At 42.7% G+C, this 12,925-nt stretch overlaps 1 protein-coding gene across 1 annotated transcript in view; it reads right to left on the reverse strand.

The window, feature by feature from the left end:
* Positions 1-12,925, reverse strand: part of LOC111862502 (dipeptidase 1) — a 423,388-nt gene that overhangs the window by 71,818 nt on the left and 338,645 nt on the right. The window contains exon 5 of the mRNA XM_023847973.2: positions 1,169-1,325. Coding sequence (XP_023703741.1) covers positions 1,169-1,325 — 157 coding nt within the window. The remainder of the gene's footprint in view (positions 1-1,168; positions 1,326-12,925) is intronic.

Genomic DNA, 12,925 nt, shown 5'->3' on the forward strand with positions numbered 1-12,925 from the left:
AATTGAAATTTTTTGTAAAATAATAATTATGTAGCTCAGTCATCTATACTTACATATATATATATATATATATGTGTGTGTGTGTGTTTATAATCTAGGTACATACTAGTTGAAAATTTTCAGACATAACCGCAGAAGTCTAGTCTGCAGTGTTCATGAAACACGTCCTGACCCAGCTATCAACTCGTGCTTCTCTGTCCCTAACTACTTCTTTCTTAACTTCACTTGTGCCCTAACCATTCTTCTCCTCGCCCCATTCGTGACCCAGCCATTCTTCTCTTCATGCCAGCTGTTCAACAACCATTTTTTCCTCACTCTGCTGGTTCCTCAACCGTCCCTCTCCTCTCACAGCTTGTGCCCAACCATCCCTCTCCTCACAATATTAGTGCCCAAAGATCCCTCTCCTCCCACAGCTTGTGCCCAACCATCCCGCTCCTCACAATATTAGTGCCCAACTATCCCTCTCCTCCCACAGCTTGTGCCCAACCATCCCTCTCCTCACAATATTAGTGCCCAAAGATCCCTCTCCTCCCACAGCTTATGCCCAACCATCCCCCTCCTCACAATATTAGTGCCCAACCATCCCTCTCCTCACAATATTAGTGCCCAACCATCCCTCTCCTCGCAATACTTGTGCCCAACCATCCCTCGCCTCACAATATTAGTGCCCAAAGATCCCTCTCCTCCCACAGTTTGTGCCCAACCATCCCCTTCCTCACATTATTAGTGCCAAACTATCCCTCTCCTCCCACTACTTGTGCCCAACCATCCCTCTCCTCCCACTACTTGTGCAAAACCATCCCTCTCCTCACAATATTAGTGCCCAAAGATCCCTCTCCTCCCACAGCTTGTGCCCAACCATCCCCCTCCTCACAATATTAGTGCCCAACCATCCCTCTCCTCACAATATTAGTGCCCAACCATCCCTCTCCTCCCAATATTATTGCCCAAAGACTCCTCTCCTCACACTACCTGTGCCCAACCATCCCCCTCCTCCCAATATTAGTGCTCAAAGACTCCTCTCCTCACACTACCTGTGCCCAACCATCCCCCTCCTCCCAATATTAGTGCTCAAAGACTCCTCTCCTCACACTACTTGTGCCCAACCATCCCTCTCCTCCCAATATTAGTGCCCATCCATCCCTCTCTTCTGTCCACTTCTGCTTACCTGTGCCCCAACCATGCCTCTCCGCAGCCTCGGTAGATCTGTGTGTGACCAGTTGCTCTTCGCCCAGGGGTGAACCTTCTCTAGGTCAGCCGTGAAGTTGAAACTGAGGATCTGATTGTGCATGAATTTCCTGACGTTCCAGGGCAAGTCATTGTGCCTGCAGCAGAACAGCTTAAGTAAGTGATCCACTGGTCAACATTGCAAAACAGCATGCTATTACCGGAATTGTGACAGTGACAGTAAGTTTGAAACACACGAAATGACCTTCAAACAGCAAGGGCAATATATAATGTAGAAGTACGTCCTTTCCACATACATAGCAACTTACATGCCAATCTCTTCGGCCGTGGCCATTATAATTAAAGTGAGCTCGGGTAGCCTTGTCGGCTTAGGGACTGGCTATGCGCTGGACGACCGAGGTTGCGGAGTTCGAGTCCCGGTATGGTCAAGAATTTTATCTTTTCAACGTCGTCCAGACCGGCGCTAGGGCCCACCCAGCTTTCTATACAATGGGTTTTATCCTTGGGGGGGTAAAGCGGCCGGGGCTTGAAGCTGACCACTCACCCCAACTAGTGACGAGGCCAAGAAAACGTGGATCTATACATCCACTCCCCATACGTTTTCATGGCATAATGCTTAATTAGATACAGGGACAACTTTAATTTTTACCCCCCGGATGATCAAGTCAATATGCGGTGTGATAAAATATTAACAACTACTCACCGTAAAATAGTGCGGGGACTCGGACTTGCACGGATTAATTGTGGCAACTTAAGCAAGTTGGATGAAAGAAACTTTTCTAATTTTATTTTTTATCCTTCGCAAGCATATTAACAGGCACATCGACTCGGGTGAGATTGCATTAAAACCAACACAACCGAAGATATGGGCTCGCTGTTAATCAATTAGTACAACATTTCTGTCAATAGATGGCATCAAGTGTGACATACCGATGTGCAAAGGAAAGAACAGTCCTTTACGTGATGTATTTCCCGTGCTGTCTGAAGGTCACGCGAGGGAAGAATTGTGGGGTTTTCTGTGCAACTGCTCTTACCATCAACAACCTTGGCGTATTAGTGGGTAATATATGGAGGGATTTGGAACGCAAAGGGTTAAAAATTCACAATTCTCAAGCTGAAGAAACACAAAATGTCGGTTATAGTTGATTGCTTATTCAATAGGTTTGCAGTCAATGCCAAATGTTGAGGCTGGTTTTTCCGTCAGTAATCCGAAGACGAGTCATGCCGTAGTGATCTGAAACTCACATGAACTCAAAATAAAAAAATAGTCAACAAATAAAAATGGATATATTTTGTTATATAAAATTAGAAATTATTATTTATGTTTGAAACATGTTTCAAAGCGTGTATTAAGAATTATGCAAAGAAAAAAACATTTTCAGCCCAATCAACGTTTCTCCTGGTCTCCAACCAAAGGAAGAGAAGGGGTAGTCAGCTGGAACACTGGGAACTGTTGTATGTAGAAGTATGGGTACTATAGCCTTCGCTGCGTGGGATAATGAACTTATTAATGTGTTTTCTTAATTCTCCACTTACAGATTTATTTCTTTATAATTTCCTTATTTAACATCACAAGAACTGGAACCGTTACTTTAGGTACTTAATGCAGAAACATTTATAAAGGATGCTGTCGTCAGTTCTTTATACAAAATCATTTCTCTCTGTCACATTTGGCGTGACGTCACCGGATATCGTGTCTCTAAAACATCCTTGAGGTTACGTCATACCCAGGGCTGACAGCCTTATGGAATAAAAAAACCCTGTGTGTCAAACAAAAATCCCATTACTTTCCTATAGCATGTTGAAAGAAACACAGCAACACTTTTACAGTGATGTCATTAGGCACGCCAATTGGGCGGAAATCAACTTGATTCGTATTTTGGAGGTGCCTCGTTCGAATCTCGGCTGGGCTACCGCGTATTATGATTTCAATATTATGTGGGTTTGACCCTACTCAGCCCTTCCATGCAAATTTTGAGACAGTGCCTTGATTCGTTCAGACTTCTATCTTCCAAATATTTTCCAATTCAGCATTTAACACCCTGCCATTTGACGCCATATTGCCTAGCTACTGAGAGCCTAGTAAAATAACTTTTTGAAAATGTAAATGATAAATTCGTTGCTATGGCATTTAGTATATTTCCTCTGTTCGCATGCCTATGGGGCACATGGTGTTTTGTTACTAAACACGAAATGATGTCTGTTTGCTTATTCAAATTTCAAAGGAAAGCAAATTTATGTGTTGGGAAGCCAGCGTGCATGGAATATAATGCGTTGTTGCGTATGAACCCAATTAGTTTAATGAGAGCCAGGTGGCCCTTTCAGAAAACTGCATAAATTTAACAGTGCCAGGTTCTGGTATAAAAATACTGAATCACATTACACATAGCATGCCACTTTTATTAATAAATGTATCTCGTCAGAGGCTTTAGTCTTCACATGATATGAGTGGCGTGTAATATGTTCCAGGATATTATTTCTCTAAATTGAAAAAAATGTGTTTGCAAGAGCTCACGTAATTACATGCATATATGTAATCACCCCACATCATCACAATTATTTCACATCCTTGTAAACAAACGGAGCGGTTTACTGGTAATACTGTAGAAGTGCATTCGGGAGATCCTCATTTCGAATATCAGTCATGATATCTTTAACTCAGACTGATGTTTCTCGTAGTCTTTCTCAGTCCCTCTGAATGAAATTCTTTGGATATCATTTATGTTAGGCCACAATAGTTTCCTTGCCAATTCATTAATCATCCTGTCATTAGACACAATACAGTGTAGAGAATGGGAGCGTCATGAAGTAAACTACATTAGAAACACTTCGATCGCTGGTAGAGGTTTATAAATTATCTTTATACAACTATTTATAACTCGCCAAGGAATATAAAACAATTTGAACATGAATATATATATATCTGGGAAGTATATGGAAGAATATATTCCTGTCACATTCGAAGGAATTTCCTCGGCATCGCCGTGGAGGAATTACGGAGAACTAGCGAAAGTCTTCAGTCAGGATATCCAATAAATCGGTAGAAATTTATCTTTGCACTTCTGGAATATCATAAAATTTTTCCGTGTATAACAAAGAATTAGGATACTTCTGCACCCCCTTCTACACACACAACCCGTACAGAAACAAATCACATAAATCAGTAGCGGATCCACAAACAAACACGTCACGACCTCTGCATGAGAGCCGGCGTGCGTTAGGTAAACATTTGCATTTCCTCCTTCTGGGTGGAAGCGAAATAGAATTTATGCAGAGAATGAATATTCTTCACTTCAGTGATAAAACAGAAGATGTGCAACAGGGGGCACAGCATAGTTTGCCCGCCACAAAGTGCGGGTTATTGAATTAAATAAGAAAGTAAACAGATGAGAAACTGCAGTAACATAAAGAAATACGTGGGTTATTTGTCCGTGGCTACATATATTACATATATATTGTGGTATAATTGCTCAAATCAAGGGCTGTGAAGACAGAGAAACAGCCGTTGCTAATGAACGGCTCTGAAACAACATTCGTTTCCAGGCAACGGCTACGAAGCCGACAACGGAACGACGTCCGTTGCTAGGCATAAGATTCTTAATAAGAACAGACGACTGCTGGTGGGGAAAGGCTCAGTAAAGACGGATACGAGGTGTTATAAGGAATAAAACTAGGGCAGCCAAATCAATCCCGCTTGGAGGCGGGGTCGAATACCTCCACCGTAGCCCTGCGAGTCATAGGAGGCGCCGAAGAGGGAAGTATCGAATCTGAGACAGTAAAATATGGTCGCCAGTTCCAAGGGACTCGTACCCGAGAATGACTGCGCTGGTGAGGGCCAGCAGCAGTTGTAAACGACAGACACGTCCTCTCGTCAGAGAGAGCGCCCCAGATCAATAAATCCGCAGCTGTCTAACAGTAATAAAGATCTGGTCGTAAGCCCCAGTTGGGTGCTTTATGCCAAGAGAGACTGGCCGACTGACCGTGGTCGTAACATAAGACTCGAGTCGATTCGAATTGACAGTTCAGTTGGACTCCAGCGGAGTATCCAGTCGGAAGAAGATGAAATGTGTCAAATAGTGAGTTGTTATGAATCAGATCAGAATTGAGTCAGAGATCAGATCAAAATTGAGTGGGTGCTAGGAAGAAGTGTTCGGCTGAAGATTCATCGTGAATTATTGTAATTTATTGTGATTACGAGTAAATGTACAATGGGTGATCAATATATCCAATTGCCAATCCAAACCCCGTCTTATATTTTGCTCAGGGTCCATCATTACTTCAGAGCAGCGCTGCTTTTTTTTTTTAATTCGCTTACTGAGGGGTGGAGTCCAACTGGGTCCACTCGGCACGGCGGCCACTGATTGGCCTACTGTACCTGCCCTGGGCGATTATGATGATGGAGAATTTGGTGGAATGAAGATTGGCAGGGGAAACCGAAGTACTCGGAGAAAACGCGCCCCAGCGCCACTTTGTCCACCACAAATCTCACTTGACCAGACCCGGGATGAACCCGGGCCGCCGCGGTGGGAAGTCAGCGACTAACCGCTTGAGCTATGGCGCGGCCTATAGCAGCCCTGCTTACTGTGATGCATGCCTCGGGGATTCTACAATTTCTTTACTCCAGTGTTAACGAGACAGTGTATCGACCCTCTGCCCTCACCGTAAACATCACACTGCGTTCTGTTCTATAAAACTTTATTCTCCAAGCTAAAAGAAGGAAAACATAGACAAGACTAAAGACAGAAATGAAGCAGTCGTGAAGAATGCGGCCTGACCAGTTGACTGCTGTTAATTATGTATGGACGTGAAATTTCGTTTTTCACATTATGGGACTTAATTCTGTGTAGGCCATTGAAATTTAAGTGCAAATTTCGGAGCAACATATCACCTCCATCCTCAGGGTCTCAGAAAAAGCCAAGCAAAGAAACCAGAGTAAAACCACGTGGCAAGCTGAGCAAATTCTGGTACTGTTAGCCGTGAAATGTTTTACACCCTAACAACTTGTCATAAAGTAAGTGGTCTGTAATTTCGGTTCCGAAATCTCTCCCTCCTCCTTGTGATCTGAAGTCTACCTGCTCTACGAACCAGGGTACGTCATATCACGGGTAGGCAACTTAACGGAATAAAAGTTCTGCTCAAGTATACCTGAATTTCCTATTGCGTTATGACCCCTGGAATTATGAATATATAACCTAGTACCAGTCTAGAAAACCGAGATTAACGGCCGTGGGGATTCCTTGCGCTGACCACGCGGCACTCTCTATCCGCTAAAGTTGGCACTAACTTCGCCGACAAGCGGCGGTCGCTCGGTTGGTATAGTTCGCTTGCGGACTCATTCCACGGAGTTTGTTTTTTATATAACCTAATAAATTTCTATATTGTCACGAGTTTATGGTTGCGTAACCAATAGTAACGGCGTTTGGATCGGATGATCGGATTTATAAACACCTTTTACAATCATTTGTAATCACAATCAATCATAACAGCTCCCAATCAAGACTCGCTCCATTCCTTACCTGACTACGGCTGCCTTCTCTTCACAGGCTGACGTTTCCTGACAACTCCGTTGTATTCCAGTGTACTCCTTCAATCCAAGTCAAAGTCGAAGTCTCATTGAGGCTGACGGTCAGAGAGTCAGTCTTGGTGTCGAAACCCATCTGGGGATCATGACCAGATATTTATTACTGTTTGACAGTTTCAGTCTTGTTATTGTGCGGCTCCCTCTCTGACGAGAGAACGGCTCTGTCTTTTGTCAGAGTCATTATTTACAGTAATATGTCATTTGTCATAATGTAAAGGATATTTACATTTTACATGTTAAACATTTTAATAAATGTATATAAAATATATACAGGGCCTCTGTCAGTCCAGGCTCAATACAACAGATTATGCCATATCTCTAGTAGCTTCCGCTACAACGGCAGTCTAGTCACTTGAACGTCCTACTTCAATTCTTCTGTGTCTTCTTCTAATTCCTCGGAACGGACCCCACGATAACACCATCTTCTGTTGTCGAGAATGCGTGTCTGTTGGTTAGTTACCTATTAATGGATGGTCTTCTATTTTTGAGAGCGTAAATTCGGGAATATATTTACCGAGCCGTTACCTTGCAATGGATATATGCATCACAATATTATGACGTTTTTCTCAACGTCACGTATCCTCGTTCCTATTTTAGATGGTATATGGTGATTATGTTATGGACATTATGAAGGGGGTGTCTTTCATATTTTTGGTATAATAACTCTGGGACATTGTCACAATATGGAGAGCCCATACACGTGTATACACTACTCAGTCTTCAGAGTACGGCATGGAGCTCATTCATTTGCCTTTTTATACAGTAGTCTACATGCCAAGGGGAGGGGTTACACTGTACAACCAACATGGAGTTGGGGTTATGTCATTTATCCTTCTGTGTATATAAACAAGTTCTGTAAACGTGAGATTAAAATGTAGGAGTGGAAAGGAGCACGGGAGAAACCAGAGGAAGTTAACAGTACGAGAGATTTTATAACGAATGACGAGATTTCCTGCTGGATTCTCAGCGGCTGTTACATTAATATTCTTAAATGAATTTTACCTCTACGCGATGTAAACAAATCAGACGATCAAACACGTAATTAAAGGAAGAAATCCTTGGATGAGAATATAAGAGAAATCTGAAGTGAAATCGTGGAGTAGAGCGACCTGCGTGTGTCCAATTTATTTTACGTGAAATACGTTTTACGATAAAACATGTTTTGAGTATGCAACCTAGCGAAGGAAAAAGAGGTCCTGTGTATTCAACGAAATCCTTAGCACAGTAACGTTCTGTGGCATATTTGTTCAAACTATGGAACCAGAGAAACAGCCTTTGCTAGTGAACGTCCCTGAAAAAAAAATTCGTTTTTAGATAATGTCTGTTGCTAGACAATATATTCTTAATAAGCAGCAACAGAAACATAGGAACGGTGTTTCTGTGCGGTCCGTACCGAGATTTTATAACCGGAAGGGTTTGGAGCAACGAGTTCAGTGCTCAGTTGAAAGTCATGGTGTGAAGAGAAGACTTTGTGTGTGCTGTAATTACAGTGATATCTGGAGTGTGTAATTCCGTGAGACTGTTACAGTTAGTGTTAAAATCCGTTGCCAGGAAACGGCTAGTGGAAACTATAATAGGCTGAGGACCCTAGTCTGTGTTCCAGTGATCTGTAAGGTGTAGTATACAAGTGGTCAATAAATGGAGTCAGCAATCTATACCCCGTCTATAGTAACTCAATCACGTGAAAATATTTTAATAAAAAAAGTAAAAAGTAAATCTGTCCCTGTACCAGGCCGTGAAGGCCCATAAGGTTAGGAGACGTTGAGGGTCCCACATTTTCTAGAGAATCGGCTCAAAGATGGCGGTAAGGTTGTCAGCCTTACGCGCCGGCCGCGCTTTTCTTTTAATTCCTTCATGAACTCGTGTAAGTTTCGTCTTTTACGTACGCAGGAGTAAGTTGTCCCTGTGCTTAATTAATTAAGCACCACGCCACGAATGCGTACGGTAGAACTGAAGTATAACACAGGGAATTTTAATCTCAAAACTAGTTGGAGGTTAGCACTGAGCTTCACGCCCCGTGAGCTTTATAACAGAGGAAAAAGCACCTGCACCCCTTGGATATAGGTGATGATGTGGGCCCCAAAGCCGGTTAGGACGCTGCAGGTAAGAATACAACCTGCTGCCCTTCTCGGAAATGAAACACAGAATCAAAACCAGCGTCCTTCACTACACTGACTGACCTATCCCGGCTCCATATACGTACATAGGAGTATGTAAAGTTAAATATATTAAAACTAAACTCCGTGGCTTCAGTCCGCAAGTGAACTATACCCACCGAGCGACCGCTGCTGTCGGCGAAGTTAGTGCCAACTTTAGCGGACAGAGGGTGTCGCGTGGTCAGCGTAACGAATCCCCACGGCCGTTAATTTCAGTTTTCTAGACCAGAGCTACTATTTTTCCATTCAAGTAGTTCCTCAATTATCCTCACGAGGCAGAGTGGACACCGTTCCAGATCCACTACTTCTCAGAAAATCAGGTAGCGCCGGGAATCGAACCCGTGACTTCTGGCTCTGTAGCCACTAGACCACAGAGGCTGTATACTGGATTGTTATTCTGTGTGCCACGATCTGAGGAAGCATTGTACAGACAATGATATATTATACAACTGTCCAACAATAATCCGTATTTCGGTATCGAAAGTCAAGATGATTGATAGAGACATTGACAAAATATAAATCTTTTTCGGCAAGTGAGATGCAAATAGCAACAAAACATATGAACAGTTTTATAAATAGAGCATAACATATTCTTCGTGAACCGCAATCTTTCTGTTTTCTGATATTTATTGACAGATGAACAACCACAGTTGTACTACAGAATCATTTGACTACACCGTGCAGTTCGATTCAAAAAAAATATATATATGTTGCATTTACATGTTTCGGTCAATTAAAGATCCTCTTCAGAAGGCAAATAACAACACGTTGAGGAAATTACTATTACATAAATCATAGCACATCAAGTTAAAATTTGTCCATTTTTATTATTATTACTCATGGAGCTGAGCACTTCTTGAGGAGCCGTCAATTCTGCAGCTACTCAAGAATTTCCCAGCATTTTATGGAACCTGAAGGTTCATTACCGTGTTCACAAGAGCCCTCCACTGGTCCCTATCCTGAGCCACATCAATCCAAACCATACCATCCCATCCTATCTCTCTAAGATCCATTTTAACATTGTCCACCCACCTACGCCTTGGTCTTCCCAGTGGTCTCTTTCCTTCTAGCTTTCTCACCAATATCCTATATGCATTCCTCTTCTCCCCCATTCGTGCTACATGCCCAGCCCACCTCATCCTCCTTGACTTCGTCATTCTAATTATACTTAGAGAAGAGAACAAGTTATGAAGCTCCTCATTATGCAGTTTTCTCCAACCTCCTGTCACTTCATCTCTCTTCGGTCGAAATATTCCCAACACCCTGTTTTCAAACACCCTTAGCCTATGTTCCTCCCTTAATGTCAGAGACCTAGTTTAACACTCATACAGAACCACAGGCAAAATTATAGTTTTGTATATTCTAATTTTTATGTTTTTTGACAGCAGACGAGAAGACAAAAGGTTCTGGACTGAATGGTAGCAAGCATTACCCGAGTTCAATCACCTCTTAATTTCCTCCTGAATCAGCGTTTTATGTGTTATTGTCGTTCAATGTTCAGACAGATTTAATATTAAAACAGGGGGTACTTGTAATAAGCACTGTGCCTTAAAGGGATAAGGTTTGTTGTCTGATTCATGCTTGTTTCTTCCTTAGCTTACTCTTCGGCCCTGAAAATGGAAGCGATATCTTCCCCCTAAACGTCAGCTAATTTTCACCGAACTTTGAGGCGCTATATCCCAGAAGATAAAACTGGACACAGTGACCACTGTAAGGGGGTGAGAAGGATTATGATTTTAAAGCAGCCGGCCTCCCGGCCGAGAACTGAGCCCAGGGTGTACCGGCTATAAAGAACAGCCAACAATCCAAAGACGACTCTCATTTCAGAGACTATGCCTATATATGTACCTCAACCAGCGGTTTTACAGCGTGCTGCCATCTGCAGAACAAAATTCTGACGAGTCTCTCCATGGATGGGACAAACATATTTTCTGAAATAGTGCTGTAACTTTCATCGCGCCAGCAGCGCTACCCTGCGGGGGATTTGTTAAGCTTCCATATCCGCTGCGAACTATAAAATAAAGAGTAGATGTGAGTTCGCTTGATAGATGGGCTCAAAGCAAAAAGAAAAAAAAAAAGAGACGAAACACAGCGAAGAAAACCCGCACTAAAAGAAAAATGGCGAACATCGATTCATATATATATATATATACACTTCCGTTTCTTCTTAATTGTACAGCTATTATAAAGCATAACCAGCTACATTCGCTCTGCACTAAGAGAGGCAATACAGACGCTACTTTCCGAGTTCAACTTATTGTCAAACTTTACTGCCTAATCTTATTCTTTTATTCATCATTAGAAATGGTTATATTGTGCCACCTTACGTCGTATTCGACGGGCCGCGCCATAGCTCAAGCGGTTAGTCGCTGGCTTCCCACCGCAGCGGCCCGGGTTCGATCTCGGGTCTGGTCAAGTAGGATTTGTGGTGGACAAAGGGGCTCTGGGGCAGGTTTTCTCCGAGTACTTCGGTTTCCCCTGCCAATCTTCAGTCCACCAATTGCTCCACAATCACCCTCACCTATTATCTGGGGCTGGTACAATAGGCCAGAAGTGGCCGCAGTACAAGGGACTTAGTCCCACCCCACTAGCAATAAAAAAATACGTCGTATTCATGGAAATATCATTCGTGTATAAAAGTAAGATGCCGATTTCTCACTGCAGAGCGCAAGGGTTCAATCTCAGGCTATTTAATGTGAGATTCTGTGTAGATAAAGAGATTGGAGCAGGATGTATTCTGAGTTTCTTCTGAGTTTCTTCAGATAATCAAGAGAGGATGGCCCGATTCTCCTTTACCCCCATATTCTTAGGCGTGTGATGAGCCTTATTATTATGGACGTTATCGTGTTTTTAGTTTTGAAATTTGGGCTTCATTTCTGACTCGGAATGCTGTGATTATACAGTAATAAAACTAGAAGTTATGTTAAATTCAAAAGAAGAGACGGGGTTCGAATTCCGGCAGTGGCAAGATATATTTATTTTCTCTACATCACCCAAACCCGCTGTGTGGTCCACCCAGCCTCCTATCTAATGGGTACCGGGTCTCTTTCCGAGGGTAAAGCAGCAGACACCCATCTCTTAAAATTGCAGCGCCTGCAAAACAAGGTTCTCCGAAGAACTGGAAATTTTCCAAGACGCGCACCGGTACGCGATTTGCACACGGCTTTCAACTTTCCATAAGTTCACGATTATATAAAAAAGTATACAAACAACAAGCCGAAGTCATACAAAACCGCGAGAACGAACCGAACATATTCGCAGTACAGGACACGGAGAAGCCAGACACAGAAAATAGAAGAGGCGGTCAAGCTTAAGACCGTTCAAGTGACTAAGCTGCCGTTGTAGCATAAGATACATAAGATTGGCACGATCTGCTTCCCAAAGCCTGGACTGACAGAGGGCTTGTATATAGTGCAAAGGGACAATGGACCACTGAGGTCTAAGTGAAAGGGCCGAGAAGGCCTACCCCTTCATACATACATACATACATAGTGCAAAGGGAAGAATGTTCAATAACATGTTGTATGTGCGATACGTATACTTGACAAAGGTCAAGCGTATTCATAAGAGACAAACCCATCTTCTCGTCAGAGAGGATGTTACATAAGGACTACGACCATAAGGGTCTTGTCGCAAAAAAAGATCTCTGGTCGTGAGTCTCAAAGGGCATGTCGCCAAGATGAACTGGTTGGCAGTAAACTGAAAAACGTAAAGTAATTCTGATTCACGGTCTTCAAACGGGTTAAACAGTTTATGGGGGTTCATATTTTATTTTACGTTACCAGTCTTCTCTTCAGATATTCGGGACGCAATTGACAAAGTCTCGCGTCCCACTGGTTGAGAACCAATACTCAGGCTAACGATCGTCCCATAAAATATCCAGCCTCGACACAGAAACAGGACGATTTAACTTACTGTTGCATGGAGTTTAAATTGGAATACGTCCCCTTTTTTTGACTCTAATCTGACTATGAACAAGAAACAGAAATTCGACCTAGAT

Source organism: Cryptotermes secundus, unplaced genomic scaffold (genome assembly GCF_002891405.2).
Source record: "Cryptotermes secundus unplaced genomic scaffold, Csec_1.0 scaffold816, whole genome shotgun sequence".
NCBI classification, from domain to species: Eukaryota; Metazoa; Arthropoda; class Insecta; order Blattodea; family Kalotermitidae; genus Cryptotermes; species Cryptotermes secundus.